This window comes from Caretta caretta, chromosome 1 (assembly GCF_965140235.1).
Source record: "Caretta caretta isolate rCarCar2 chromosome 1, rCarCar1.hap1, whole genome shotgun sequence".
Taxonomy (NCBI): Eukaryota; Metazoa; Chordata; order Testudines; family Cheloniidae; genus Caretta; species Caretta caretta.
The window spans coordinates 54808327-54824396 of NC_134206.1; the positions used below are offsets into that span (position 1 = coordinate 54808327).

The following is a 16070-nucleotide window of genomic DNA, read 5'->3' on the forward strand; positions in this document are numbered from 1 at the left end:
CAGAGCCTTGTTGTGCTAGGCATTCTACAGACATAGTAAGACAGAGTATTTCATTTACACTTCTTGATTTCTAGAAATGGAACCAAGTTGCAAAATTAAGATCCAGATACAGATTTCAAAGTTTTAGGGAAAATGGGGTGTTTCCGGTTTTGGTATGGTCTATTCTAAAGCTAGGTGCCAGTTGCAAAATCCAGATCCAGAATTTAGGAGCATCCAAACTTCGGCACTGTTTGAATCTGGGGCTTTGGTTGGGATCATCTATAACAGCTTTTTATACACTATACAAAGGTATGGTGCATTTCTTATTCCCATCTAAATATCTCAGATTTCATTTTAGCTGCTAAAATAAAGGAGCCTGGGGGTAAGGAAGAAGACTATTGGGAATTGTAGCAATAGGCAGACAGAAACTAAGTTAAATTACGCTAATAGAATCATAGAAGGTTAGGGTTGGAAGGGACCTCAGGAGGTCATCTAGTCCAACCCCCTGCTCAAAGCAGGACCAATCCCCAATTTTTGTCCCAGATCCCTAAATGGCCCCCTCAAGGATTGATCTCACAACCCTGGGTTTAGCAGGCCAATGCTCAAACCACTGAGCTATCCCCTCCCTCCCTTGCTTGACTCTGACTGAAGACTGAGCCATTGGTATTTGGAGTGATCAGATTTATGAGCCAAAATACAACTGAAGTTCTGATTAAACCAGGATAAAGCTAAATAGTCAGTGTATGGTACTTGATGGGTGAGAAATAAAAGAGAGACTGTTCAAAGAAAGTCAGAGGCGGCAGTGCTCTCAGTGTAAACATCATCAAACCATAGCGAAGACAGTGCTTTTCAAGTTATGTCTACACTGCAAATGAAGGTGTGACTAGAGCATGGCTAGGCATACCAACACTAGCTTTAATCTAGCTAGCATGAGTAACAATAGTAGTGAAGACATAGTGGCACGGTTCTAGCAACCTCAATACATTCCCAGAGTCCCCAGCAGGCTTTTACTCAGGGGGCTAGCCTGTTTTACCACATCACTGCTATTGTAATCTGTGTTAGCTAGATTAAAGCTAGCACAGGTTTGCCTCCCCGTGCTACAGTCACACCTTCATTTGTGGTGTAGACATACTCTGAGAAGCAATGGCCTCCTCAGACCCATATAATACCGGGAGCAAAGTTGTTGCTCTCTTCTCTGTAAATGCTATGGCAGTGAACTATACTTGCAAAAGAAAGATACCTGATGTGAGGTTGCTCAAAGTCCCACTCCTTGTGGGACTTAAAAGCAGTAAGGTTGTTAAGTTCTCTTTCTCTTCTCTCTTCAGGCTTCCCCTGCTAGCAGATGAGGATAGCAGAGAACAAACTCCAGAGCTCCAAAGTGCAACCACTTGGGGCCCAGTCTAAATCCCCATCCTGGGCTGTTTAGATTCTGACCTTCCCCACCTGCCATAATTCTTAGCACAATGAAAACATAGGGCTAGATCTGCAGCTGGTGTAAATTGACCTAGCTCCACTGAAGTCAAAGGAGTCATGCTGATTTACACCATCTGGCCCAGAGATAGAAAGATGGCTCATAGGACAAAGGTCCTTCATAGACATTATTTAAAACTTGTAAATTAGTGTTGACTGTGTCCCTTTTTAAACAGATGTTTTATGTGGTGAAACAAAAAAGAAACAGGGGTTTAAAATTAAACACATTTTTCAGTTGGAATCCAAACAATGAGTTCTCATCAATATTATAGATTTAAGGGACTGCAGTTGCTCATTCAGGTTGCACAGAAGCACCCTCAGTGCACTGGGGAAGTTTGGTTGCAAAGGTGAACTCTGCACTCTGGCCCATCATTACCAGAGGCTGCTTGAGAATTCAATTATTTTGTTTCCTTTCTTTAGGGAGAAAATGCAGTGTATTTTACAATGCACCCAAACAGAGTGCCATGTTATCAAAACTGTGCCATGCGGAAGTTTGCCAGTGTGCTGAAGGTACGGTAATGATAAATGTGACTGAATCAGTTCCAAATGAATTCTTTATTCATAGCAGCCAGCTGCTCATAGATTCATAAATTTTAAGGCCAGAAGGGACAATTATGATCATCTAGTCTGACCTGCAAAACACAGGCCCTAGAACCTCACCCAGTAGTATCTGCACCAAGACCATAACTTCTGTTTGAAAGCTAGTCAGTCTTGATTTAAAGTTTCAATGTGATAAAAAAATGCATCATATCCCTAGGTACATTGTTCCAATGGTTAGTTACCTGAAGTGTTAAAAAAGTGTGCTTTATTTCGAGTTTGAATTTTGTCTTGCTTTAGCTTCCAGTCATTTGTTTCTCTTAGGATAGGGTGGGACTGTTGAATATATATTTACATTGTTCAATCTAGGTCCCTGTCCACAAAGAAGAATGACTTTCAATAAAGCCATGGAAGCAGGTGCACGTGAAAGCTTTGCATGCTACGACCCTATTGTAGACTATGGTAAGGCATGAAAGATGTTTGTTGATGTCTATTAAACTTGATGTTTCCCTCTGTGACCCCTCTGCCAGGTGAAGCCACCAGGTCCAGGTTCAATATCAAGTGGTCCCTTTCCATCAATACAACACAGAACTGGCTTGAGTCCCCACCCAGTAACCTGGGAAAATTACACACCACCCCTGGGTGCCTCTGAGAGGCAATACTTCCCCACTCGCAAGCACAGTGTAGAAAAGAAACTTTTGATAAAAGGATGGAAGTAACTCAGCATTAATTTGGGAAAACACTGCAAACAGGGTTCATAAACATAAACCATGAGCAAAAGACCCCACCCCCAAGGCAGTAGAGCAGTGTCCTTTTCCCCTCAGGGTCTTAAGTCCAGCAATCCAAAAGTCCCTTTCATGTGCCTGATCTTACTCACTCCGCTGCTTGGGCACTCGCACACCGCCCCTCTCTGCCAGCCACCCTGCCGGCTGATTGCCATGCCTCTCTGCAGGGCTCTGCTCTGGTCCTCTCTGCCAGCCACCCTGCTGGCCACTCCTCTCCACCATCCGCCCTGCCGGCCACTCCCATCAGCCACTTCTGCCGGCCACCTGCTCACCGCACCTCTCCGCCAGCCACTCACCACGCCTCTCCGACTCACCAGCCACTCGTTTGCCAGCCAACTGTCAGTCACCTTCTGCTGCCACCTGTCTCTCTGCTGTGACCTCTGAACAGCAGTCTCTTAGTGTAGCCTATTTAGCCCTTTCTTTGAACAGTTGGGGGTAACAGGTTAAACCAGTACAGGGAAACCCTTGGGGGAGGGTCTACACCTCCTGGCTGGAATACCTCTCCCCACCCCTCTACTTTCACAGTGCTCTGGCATTTGAGCCCTTGACTCAATGAAGTCCTTTCAGCTGAGGGTGACCTCCTCATTTGGGACAGGTTAAGCACAGTCCTGCTTGCCTGAATTCATACAGTAATGCCAACAACTTTGGTAACAGCATTTCCTCTACCCCTGCCTTCAGTACTAAAGTGATTTGTAACCCAACACCAGCCAAAGTTGATCATTTTGAGCAACAGTGCTCTATCTGCTGTATATCTAAGCAGAGTAGGTGTATGCATCCGATGAAGTGAGCTGTAGCTCAGGAAAGCTTATGCTCAAATAAATTGGTTAGTCTCTAAGGTGCCACAAGTACTCCTTTTCTTTTTTGCGAATACAGACTAACACGGCTGCTACTCTGAAACATGTAAATACAGTTTGCTCTGGAAGTCTCTCCCCTTCCCAGCTAGCTGTCAGGGGAGAATTCATTCAGTTCATTTAGACCCTTACATCTATAATGGTAAATTCTCTATAATGAACCTCCCCTAAACTGAGCAGAGTTTCTGTGTCTGGCATGGAGCCTGTCTGGGATGGGGAGACGAGTGGGTATTAGGGCAGTCATTCTGGACAGGGGAGAGAAAAGGAGAGGTTTCTAAAGAATTCGTCTGGGCTGGGGAGAAGGGCAGTGAGTGGGTGATGAGAAGTCTGGCTGGGTGAGGGCTGGGGGGCAAGAAAGAATGCATACCAGTATGTTACTCTGGTTCAGAGAAGACCAGTGGCATTGGAGCCTCTGACCTCATGGTCCCTGGTGTTAGGTAATAATGATAAGGCCTATTTCTTATATAGCAGTTTTCATTAATAGATCTCAAATAGCTTCACACTCTGTAATGTATTTTCCTCACAACACCCCAGCAAGGTAGGGAAGTGCTGTACAGATAGGGACAGAGAGGCTACATGACTTGCCCAAGGCCACCCAAGATATCCATGAGTAGGGAATTGAACCTCGGTCTCCTATAGCCTAAGCTAATGCCTCAGCCACTGAACTCTTCTGGTAGGAAGGGGATAGCAAACAGTAGGTGACTCCTTCTCAAGTTTCCTTCCTTCCCAAATCTGCTGAGTTAGCTAAATACCTCTTCATATGTTGATTTGTTTCTCTGGCTCCTCTCTAGGATATGCAGGGTGCAGGAGAAACTGGAGGAAGACTCTGGCTCAGCAGCTTTAGTGGTGTGCAAATGAATGCAGTGATAGGACAAAGGCAGGCCTTTCCCAGTGCAGCAGTCCAGGAAACCTACTGGTATAGTCTGGCCTATCTCTAAGTGGGAGGATAATGTCACATTTGGCAGAGGGGGTTCAACCCCACAAACTCCTGATCAGTGTCTGCCTTGCCAAGTACATACCTTACCTCTTGTCTTTCAGATTTCCAGCTCTCTCATGTACCACTTGGTAGCACATCTGCCTCTGTGCTGGAAATCACTTAAAGTGTATTTGATTTTCCTTTCTCTATGCTATTTAATATTTGCATCCATCCTCACACAAATACTATCCTGTTGCAGCATACCACGTAAAGATCCTTGGGATAACACAAAAGAATGTTTTTGATTACTATGAGACCGAAATCCAAAGAATCATAAAAGTCGGTAAGTATAAACTTTGCATTCATTTACAGCAAAATCTGGCATTCTCCTAGGAAAGTAATTTTTTCTACAAAACTGGTGGCATTCCAAGGACAATAATACATATTCAATAGTTCCATTTTCTATGTTTTAATAGAAATGCTCAGGCCATTGTACTAGAGAACCAATGAAAAATCTGTTTGGCAGGACTGAGACAGATATTTGCTAGTAATTAGGAACAACCGTACTAACAATGGGTGAACATCAACAGGTTTCAAGTTGGAATTCAGTTTAGAATGAGCACCTCAAATCTGAATAGCTATACAGGCCATCCAAACCTCTCTGAGTCTGTAAAGTAAGGCTGGGAATCTTATGAAAGCAGGACTGGACTTCCACTCCTGTCCCAGCTAGGGATACCCAGAGACCTGCCTTTCTCATGCTGTATCAGCACATTGTCAGTTCCAGTCCCAATGGGAAACAAACCTGGTGAAAATAGACCTAAACATTTCAGAGCAATAAAATGCTGCTCACTAGGAGCAGTACATACTCCCTTTCAGGGAGATAAGACCAGTGGAGAGTTTTATTATTAGATATTTTCACACATATGTCTTGCATACCAGTTTGTGTCTCTGAAAGGAAGGCACTGATCTTTTCTTTTTATGGTGGTCAGAGTTTGTTACTTACGGGCTTTTACCAGCCAAGAAGAAGATGGATTTGTTTTACAGACAGCGGCTCAAATATTTCTCAAAGTTTCTAGACCCTCATTTAGTGTGATAGAGTTGAACTGTATTGGGTTAGCGTGTGGTTAGACCTATCTGGTCCAGTTTAGGGTTTCCTGTCTTTTAAAAGCTTCTCTCAGATTCAGTTGATCATTCCCACGTGATGATATGAGAGCTCTTCACAGGGTTTGGTGCTAAAAGCCGATGGATGGATTATGGAGTCCAGTTAGCTGGTGAACTATAGAGAGTAGCCTTTCCAGCCTGGATTTTGTACCTGTCATGACAGAAGAGAAGATTGTTTTGGCTTCCATTGCTGCAGTGGCGCAGTCCTGCAAAAGACTGTGCTGATGGTGGGTGGGTTCAAAGCAGGTTTTGTACCACCACCATTCTAGCCCCCTGCCTACACACTTCCATTTACCTAGTTCATCAGTAAACCAGGAAGTCTTCACAGTAGTTGTGGGAGAAGAGGGCGGATAATATCCCAGGGGAAGTTCAGCCGTTGTGGACATCAATTGGTTATAGTAGCTTGTCAACCTCTTGGTCTTTAGGTGAGAGGTTTGCCTTCCCAGAACAATCTGAAAAACTTAAAAGTTCCAAAAGCTTCCATGGTCACTCCAGCCTTGTTCATTCATTCCCCAGACGGGATGGAATGAAGGCACTGATCTTTGCCTGGGTGAGTGGTAGTCACACCTGGATGAGAAGAACTTTTGTTATGTGCCCAGTGGTCCAGTTTTTGGCTGAAGATGTCCAGAGAGAGCTTATGTGAACCCTGTGGTTTCCAAGTGCAGGAGGTAGGATAATGCAGTTCTTGGCATTGTCTATATGGAGCGTGAGGATGCTAGGAACAGTGACTCTGGGGGAGTCCAGCAACATGCTGGATGGATCTGGTAGTTCTAGGAAATCTACAGGAGCTAAGCCAGGAAATCCATAGACTGCAAGGTTCTCTTTCTCTTATTCTCCCAGCTTATTATGGTGATTTCTCAAATAGTTACAATCTCCCCACAGATCTGAACACTTATCAGACTACAGCATGAGTCCTACAGTTACCTACATGCCATAAGAATTTTAAAAAATGATGGCAATTTAATTACAATGGGCCTGAGGCAAAATGACATAATTGCTCAAGTAAGCAAGCCCAATCCATCTTTGTTTTCCTTTTCATTCCTAGATGTAAGGGAAATTGAGTCCACTATGTGGCATACATGCTCTATAAGTCTTGAACAACAGAACAAATCTGCAGCACTTGCTGTATTACTCAGGGGAGCAATGCTCATGTAGGACAGCATATATTACTGAATGGCTTTTTTCTTTGGAAGCCAGGATACTGGGCTAGATGGACCTCTGGTCTGACCCAGTATGGCCATCCTTATGTTCTTATTATGATCCCTGTTATGGCTGCAAAGTGAATGTCCTATGTATTCGTTTCTGAGGGAATAGCATATCACAGTGATTTTCAACCTTTTTTCATTTACGGACCCCTACAAAATTTTGAATGGAGGTGCGGACCCCTTTGGAAATCTTAGACACAGTCTGCAAGGCCCCATGGGTCCATGGACCACAGGGTTGAAAACTATAGTTCTGTGTTACCGACAACCTTTCACGAACCCCTTAGACATAGTCTGCAGGCCCCCAGAGGTCCATGAACCACAGGTTGGAAACCATGGGCATATTAGGATGCATCATTGTAGGGCAGGTCAGCACCACTGGAGATTTAGATTTTCTGATTCTGACTGCTACACTAAGCATGAAACACCAACGCCAGCATTCTCTCTGTAGCTAACATCACCAATGCTGAGGTGAAGATTATGAATCATCCGCTTCGCTGGGCTGGTCATTGTGTGTGGATGGCTGATACTAGTATTCCGAAGCAAGTCCTCTTTTCTCAACTTAATCATGGTATGAGGACTTGCAGGGGTCAGAGGAAATGCTACAAGAACACCCTGAAAGTATCTTAAGAAGGGAGGCCACGAATTGGGACCCCACGAATTGGGAAGAGCTGGCTAGCAACAGACTGCAGTGGTGTCACATCACACATCAAGCCTCAGCCCATTTTGAAGAGAATCACCTTGCTCAAGAGGCTGAGAAGGAAGGAGAATGTACAGCATCCTGGCCAGCAGTTGTGCTCTCTCCAAGCAGATACCAGTCACATATGTGGAAGAACTTGGTGAGCATGGATTGGACTCCTCAACCATCTTAAGTCTCATCCATGACTTTTCCCCCTAGCGATGACATCCTCATATCGAGGGATAGCCGATGACGACAATTAGGTTTGCGTGCTTTGAAGAAACAGTGTGAGCATAGACCATTTTAAAGAAATGACTGCTTTTGTTTTTCAGAGACATGGTGGGTAAGATAATGTATTTTATTGAACCAATTCCTGTTGATGAAAGAGACAAACATTTGAGCTCCACAGAACTCTTCTTCAGACCTGGTCTATACTAGAAAATTCGGTTGGTTTAACTATGTCAGTCAGGGGTGTGGAAAAGCTGACCTGGGTCCCTGTGTAGACGGCGCTAGGTAGACATAAGATTTCTTCCATCGACCTAGCTGGTCGGCACAGCGTTTTAAGTGTAGACAAGCCCTCAGAGTGTCACAGCTAAATACAAGGTGAAACAGATTGTTAAGCACAGGGAGTTAACACATGTTGCAAGAAATCCTTCAAAATGAAGTGGGCAGTGAACACCTCTGCAGTCGTAGGGCAAAGGTGAGTTAGTGGATTGTAATGAGACAGAAAACCAGTGTCTTTGGTTTTTAAAGGCTTTTCTTCCTAAATCTCTTAATCTTTATACAGTTTAAACAAAACTTAAGATGGGTTTAAAAAGCTACCTATCAAAGTAACAAGAGATTTGTAGTATCCTTATTAATGTTTGTTATTGACCTAGGTCGGAGTAGCCAATTTGTGGCCCTCGTTGTGCTCTAAACTGTGGCCCTTAAAGGTGACTGTGTTTAGAAGAAACTTTGTGGTTGGTTATGAATGGAAAATGGGTCCCTGCGTCAGACCCTGGGAGTTTTAAATGGGAGTGTTTGAACCAGCCCCACCATTTTCTCCCCTGCAGCTGCTTCCCACTGCTTTCCGCACAGATGCAGGCACAGTTTGGATGTAAGCCGGCTGTGCTCTGTGAAGCTGCTGTCATTTCTCCTATTCACCAGCATCAGCAGGCTGGGAGGAGAGAGTAGCTCTGGATTTTCCATTACCTGCTTCCTGGCTGGGCTGTAGGACTCCCAATAAGAGCAGTGTAGGTGCTCAAATGGCAGTGCCAGAGCCTAGGGGAGCACCCAGCAAAGGAGGCATTCCCTCCCCCACAAATCGGGCCAGGAGAGGGGGAATCAAGGAGAAGAAGTGGAGACTCAGCAGCCAGTTCCACAGTTCTTAGGCCCAGCCCTTGTACAGGTTAGGAGGGAACTGTGCTAAGTTGTGTCAGGTGACACCTCTCCCCTAGGGACCACATGTCGGCTGAGAAGAGCACAGCACACTTCAGCCGCTCGCCATCCCCGTTGCACTCCGGTTGTGGTGAGGGAGGCATGGAAGCTATCCCTGCCTGATCTGTGCCTGCTGGGGAGTTCCTTAGTCCAGGGGATTCCCCAGCAAGGGGACTTGAAAATGTCCAAAAGGAGCAGAATTTTGGAATCGTATTTTGGATGTAAGGATGACCTGAGGGTATGTCTACACAGCAAAGAACTGTGCTAGCTGGCTCAGATCACAGGGCTCAGGCTGCGGTAGGGTTGCCAACTTTGTAATATTTAAAAACCGGACACTTCCAGTGCTGGAACCTCCCCTGCCCTGCCTCTTCTCCCGAGGCCCCACCCAGTGGCGTATTAATGCCTAGGCTGACAAATTTGCAGGGGCAGCAAATTTATAATAGCAGCCAGGGGCTGCTTCCCCCGGCACCGGTTCGCTTTCTCAGCCCTGCCCCGACTCTACCCCTTCCCCGGCCCCATTCACCGCCCCCTCCCTGCCCCTATTGGCCCAAATCCCCGCCTCCTCTCCTGAGCGCACCACATTCACCCCTCTTCCCCGCTCCTTCGCAAAGCTGTTTCAAGCACTGGCAGGGAGCGGGGAGAACCAGGACCTGGTGGTGCATTCAGGGGAGGAGGTGGAGACAGAGCGGAGGTGAGCTGGGGGGGGGGGCGGCAATTATTTCAGGGCCTAGGGGCAGCAAAATCTTTAATCCACCACTGGCCCCACCCCTGCCCTGCCTCTTTCCCCCTCCCCTCATCACTTGCTGCTTTTCCCCTCTTGCCCCCCACTCCCCTGTGCCTGGGTCAGCAGGGACTCACCTGTAGAACCTGGGCTGGGAGCTGCAGCCACTCAACGCAGGTAGGAGGTGGCCCTGGCTGAGTAGGGGTTGTTGGTGGTGATGACTTCACATCTCCCCGTCTCCCTCACCCACAGTAACTGGACTTTGGGTGTCCAGTCAGTAGATCTGACTGGACACTGTCAGGTCCCCTTTTCAACTGGACTTTCCAGTTGAAAACTGGGCATCTAGCCACCCTAAGCTGTGGGGCTGTTTCATTGCTGTGTAGGCTTCAACCTGGGGCTAGAGCTCAAGCTCTAGGACCCTCCCATGCCTACAGGGCCCAAGAGTCCTGGGTCCAGCCCGAGCCTGGAAGTCCACACAGCAATGAAACAGCTGTGCAGCTTAAGTCAGCTGGCATGGGCCAGCTGCAGGTTTTTCTTTGCTGTGTAGACATACCCTGAGTGGCCTCACAGATCTAGGTATTTGCAGGCGACTGGACAAGATAACCTATCGAGGTGCCTTCCAGTCCTACATTTCTATGATTCTATTGCCCCTATCGGCATAATATCTGAGCACCTAAAAGGAAGCATAGTCCCTGTCCAAAGAATTTACAGTCTAATGTTCCCATGGTTTATTTACTCCCAGTAATGTGTGGAACTATTTGCTTTGTCCTTTTTATGAAGAACAGATGGTTGCTTCTTTTATCTGGAAAGGAAAGATTTACAGTCTAGTACAGTTCTTCTGTCTGTGAAAAGCTCCTGGATGGCAGGAAGCATTGTCTAGTAGTTAGAACAAAGGTCTGGGATCCTGGACTCCATTCCCAGCATTTGCCTTTGACTTTCCGTGTGTTGTTGATTAAATTATTCACCTTCTATGCACCTCAGTTTGCTCATCTGTAAAATAAGTATAGCAGTCATGAACTGCCTCTCTGGAGTGTGTGCGAATGAACTGATGCTTTGAAATCACTTTGTGGTATTTCAGGATGCAAGATGTTGCCTGTCAAGGTGTGATTATAGCCTTTGCTTTGCCTGGTAGCGAATGCAGTAGTTAGTAAAGCAAAACCATTTCCGAGTGGCCCATGATTCCAGCCTCCATCATCCACTGGTTACATTTTCAAACAAGCACCTTTGCACTTTTCACCAGTGCTACCCCTCATGCTTGAGAGGAGCTTCCAGTGAACATCTGCAGAGCTATCTCAAAAAGAAAAGGAGTACTTGTGGCACCTTAGAGACTAACCAATTTATTTGAGCATGAGATTTCGTGAGCTACAGCTCACTTCATCGGATGCATCTGATGAAGTGAGCTGTGGCTCACGAAAGCTCATGCTCAAATAAATTGGTTAGTCTCTAAGGTGCCACAAGTACTCCTTTTCTTTTTGCGAATACAGACTAACACGGCTGTTACTCAGAGCTATCTCATTCTCCTTAAAATTCCTCTTTGCTATGATGCCTGCAATATACTTGGCAATGACAGTGCAGAGACCACAGCCTATCATGCTGATCAATAGTGTCTCATTTCTTTTGACTTCTTTGTCCAGCTGTGTGCATCTATCTTGTCTTATACTATGGGTATATCTATACCAGAGCTGGAAGTTGTAAATCCCAGCTGAACACTAAGCGAGCTAATGTGCTAAAAATCGACATGTAGCTGCGGCAACATGAGTAGTGAGGAGGGCTAGCTGCCCTGTGGTCTCAGATGGGATTGTACTTGGAGTGGTAGCCCCTCCCACTGTTCACACCACTGCAGCTACACTTTGCATTTTTAGTGCACCAGCTTGGTTAGAGCTAGCATGTGTCTGTGAGCTGGAGTTTACACCTATCAGCTCCAGTGTGAACACACCTTCAGAGAAATTCCAGCTGAAATTTTTCAACTAGCTCCACTGGGAAACTAGGTTTTGGAACAAAGCACTGCATCAGTTGATCTATAGGATCCCAGATTTCCTGGTTTTCCAGTAGAACTGAGATCTGTAGAAATTGATAGGTTTAAGTATTCTAATGGAGTCTACTGCAATGGGGACTAAGTAATTTAGCAAGTGCTAGGCAGCCAAGGCCAATATTACTGTTGGAAACTTAAGCTTTATTTCCTAATTGTTTTGGGGGGTGGGGGGATAAGTGCTCAGGGTTGAGGAGCCAATAGCACCACTTATTGCATTTCATTATTAGATTTTCACGTAAAATTCCTCACTGTGTATGTGCAGTGGTGACAAATATCCTATGTGCCAGAAGATAAAGTGAACACTGTCAAATATTTATTAGTAGTAATCAACCCTGGTAGCGTTCAGACTTTAAAAGTTAGTTAATAAACTGCTAGGACAAAAAATCTGCTTCCGCTAGACCAGAGGTTCCCAAACTTTTTGCTGGCATAACCTTATTTTAATGAAGTCTTTCTGGGCGGGACACTAGACAGCCTGGAGGACACCATTTCGAAGAGCAAAAGGGCATCCTCCACACAGGGTGACTTCACACGTGCCTCATGTGTGAAATCATGCCACACAGAGGTCCTGTACATGGGAGGTCACACTGTGTGACACAAAATGGTGTCCTACGCACAATAGGGATAGCAGCACCCCAGTCTGCTGATGGTGCGACCACAGCTGGGGTCATGCCCCACAATTCAGGAACTGCTGGGCTAGACCCTCCAGTTCCCTGCACCTTGTCATTTACACCAGTGTCAAGTGGCTTTAAAAAGCTACTAAAAGCAAATGGAAATAATTTACACTTGCTTGGCAATGGTGTACATGATTCCGCAGGGTGCAGGACAATCGGTCCCTAACATTTTATTTTACTGCTGAAAAAACATAGTTCTTCCTGTGAACACTAGAGACTCTCTCTCTTTACTAGTATCAGATAGAAGTGGTTTATGGCACTTTCTTTGTTTCCACAATAGCTGGTGATGAAACTGTCCAGATAGGTGATCTCCGGCAGTTCTTCAAGCGTTCATCTTGCAAATTAAAGGTGGAGGCTGGCAAACAATACCTTCTGATGGGGAAAGATGGGCAAACCATTGACTGCAACAAGTAAGTAAAGTGCCTCCTTTATAAGCAATACTGACTGATGTTGCAAGGTCTATCGACAGATACTGAACCGGGAGGTGACCTGTGAGTCAGATGTGCCAAGATCTATTATCTTCCAGGGAAGTCTGCAACTGAGGAATACTATTGCTATTAGAATGCTCTTTTTATAAAGGATTGGGACAAATGTTTAGGCCCTTATTCAGGCACTGATTCTGCTGCCCACGTCCATCTGCAAAATATGCAATGGCACAGGCAAAATGGTCATTGCACTGTAACATGCAGCTACTTGACCCAAGCTGGTAACCGCCCAGTTACCTATTCTGCATGCACAGCTGCATGTTTGCATGCACAATTACCTGGCATGCATACTCTGGAGGCTCAAAATGGGCTGCTATTTTTGAAAAATCTGACCCCGAGATTACGGTATTATAACTGTAAGAAATGGGGAATGGGAAACTTTATGGAGTTCAGAATCTTGAGAACCCCTTGAACTATGTTTGTGTTTGGAGAGCAAATTTGAATTTGTTCTTTTGGTAAGTGGGGTTAAAAAAAGAAGCAAAAATGCCCTTTCTAGTGGGACGTCTGTGCTGTGTATATGGGGACAGAACAACTCTCCAAAGCAAGGCTGCTTCCACTGCATGAAGTAGGGGTTTGCCTCAGGAAGGACTGAGTAAAATCTGTGGACCCAGTTCTGGGACTATTTGTAGCCTGATCCAAAGCCAATTGAAGTCAATGGACAGGCTTCGTTGTCTTCAGTAGGTCTCGGATAGGGCCCCAAAGCATTTCTCATTGTGTTAGAGGCTATTCCCTATGCGGCTTTCTCCAGTCCAGTTTTAAATGACTGAAGGCGAAGCACTATGGATTTCACCATCTTTCTGGTAGTCTACCACCTACTAGCTCTCACTGTAGGTCTCCTGAGATTCTGCCTATATGTCTTTACTCCAATTTTATCCCATTACTCCTCTGTGTACCCCCTTGCACCACCTTAGCAAGTCCTCTTGCTGAGCTGGGGAGTCTCAGCAATTCTGATTTGTATGCTTTTTTTCATTTCCCTTCACAAAATTTTGAACCCCTAAAACTCAAAGTGAAATTTAGCCCAGTCTACTACATTTACCTTGGTTTAAACCCCAAACCATCAATCATCCCAGGACTGCCCTAATCCAAAACTTGAGCAAACCTGTTGGTCAGCCCAGATCAGGTTTCATGTTTGCTGCAAAACCTGAAACCAGGCAATGTTCATCTGACCTAGGGCCAGATTCATGGCTGGTGCAACACCACTGACCTTACAGTTGTTAGCCCAAGGGATGAATCAGACCCCACAGTGTTTATACTCTTCACATACTTTAGGCAAAGCTGTCTTTCAGCATTAACTAACACCTCCTTTGTTATTGTAATTGTTACATAGGATGCAGTACTTACTTGATTCACAAACTTGGATAGAGGAGATTCCAGATGGGAACACATGCAGAGCCACCATTCGCCGAAAAGCTTGCGCTGACCTCCGTGATTTTATGAATGTGTACGAGATAAACAAATGCAACATTTGAAACTTGGGGACACACAACATACCCCATACCTGTTAGTGCTACTCTTTCCTTGTGCTGGTATGGCCCATAAAGCATTAAAGTTCTAGGAACATGTAACAGAGCTTGTTTTGTTATGGTGTGTGTTTCTATGAATAACTGCCTGCTCCCTGGGTGGGATTTATTACTATGTGGGGATAGCGTGGCAAAAATGTCAGCTAAATTATCATTTCAAATGCACAAGCCTTTCCTTGAAACATAGAAGATTAGGTCAGCATAACTACATTGCTCGGGACCTAAGTCGCTTTGGAGACATACCCTAAAAAAACGGCGAAGATGATACCTTCCTTAAAGGATATGCTCCCCCAGTCAGAGACAGAGAAAACTGTTCCCAGACAATAGCTGCAGTTGCCATTAATTGCTGTATTTGTTGTATATGGCAGTAATTAGATGTGCTACAGCTGCACTGTTGTAGTGTAGACACAACCTACACTGGGAAGGAGGGCAAAACGGGCCGGCATAGCTACTTCTCTCAAGGGTGTGCGTTTTTCCACACCCTTGAGAGATGTAGCTATACCAATGTAAATTCCTCGTGTAAACCAGGCCTTAGACACTGAGGAAATAAGGCCCTTAGAAATATATAAAATGGATGATTGCACCAGAATGCCCAGAGAGGCAAATATCTGTGACAGGCAGTTAGGGGAGTAGACGTTTGACCCATAAATAGAAAACAAACACATCTTGGTCAATTAAGTCTGTACAGCAATCTGTATAGCTCAGTCAGAGCATTTTAAGCACATCATAGGGCTGTTCTCTGTCTCAGCCTTAGCCCACCACAAAGAGGTTATTGCAGAATCAGAGATGGTGGAGGCGTTCAGATGAGGGTGATGAGAATGATATTGGGCATGGAAAATCACTCAGGAAGCAAGACTGGAAAGGAGGGGACATGATGAAAACAAAAAAAATAATGACTGGGTTAGAGAAGGTAAATTGGGAGCTTCTGTTCTCCTGGTCTCATAACACAACAAGGGGACATTCAATTAAATTAAAAAGGTAGGCAATTCAAAATTGATAAAAGGAAATACTTTTTCACATAATATATAATTAGACCATAAAACCTACTGCTACAGGATATCATTGAGGCCAAAAGCCCAGCAAGATTTAAAAAAAAAAAAAAAATTTGGCCAATTTACATTTTTAACAAGAATATCCAGAGTTTTAACTGTTAATGCTAACACCAAGTTTTGGAAGCAATGCTAAATCTCCTGCTTCTGGGTTTAGGCCAATCTCTAATAGAGATCAGTCTGAGACTTCTGGGGGTGGGGGACAGCTCCTATAACTTCCGCTGAAACATCTGGTGTTGGCTGCTAACAGGATCCTAGACTAGATGGACTTCGGGTCTGCTCCAGTCTGCCAATTCCCACGTTCCTTTCATATACGCTAGCAACAGTCGCCCCCTGGGGGCAGGCAGAGAGACCTCTCAATTGTTGTCTCCCCCTCCCCCCTCTCCTTATATATATATATATATATATAAATAAAAATAAAAGTCAGCTGCTATGGCTGTGAAGAAAAACTTCAAAATGTGATCAAGTGGCAGGTTACTCAAGCAGAGTTCACAGAGACCTGGTACAATAGCTCTGCGGTGTGATCTGCCCTATCAACATCAAAGGATGTCAACTCATATGCCAGTGATGATACTTTACAATGTTGACTATTTCAC

General features: G+C 45.0%; 1 protein-coding gene across 1 annotated transcript in view; it reads left to right on the top strand.

Annotated features, from left to right (window-relative positions):
* LOC125635981 (complement C4-like) overlaps nucleotides 1-14482 on the top strand; it is a 92869-nt gene extending 78387 nt beyond the window's left edge. The window contains exons 37-42 of the mRNA XM_075125639.1: nucleotides 1870-1959; nucleotides 2356-2448; nucleotides 4798-4881; nucleotides 12701-12830; nucleotides 13817-13819; nucleotides 14233-14482. Of these exons, the coding sequence (XP_074981740.1) occupies nucleotides 1870-1959; nucleotides 2356-2448; nucleotides 4798-4881; nucleotides 12701-12830; nucleotides 13817-13819; nucleotides 14233-14374 (542 nt within the window). The 3' untranslated portion in view covers nucleotides 14375-14482. The remainder of the gene's footprint in view (nucleotides 1-1869; nucleotides 1960-2355; nucleotides 2449-4797; nucleotides 4882-12700; nucleotides 12831-13816; nucleotides 13820-14232) is intronic.
* The last annotated feature ends 1588 nt before the right edge of the window (nucleotides 14483-16070 follow it).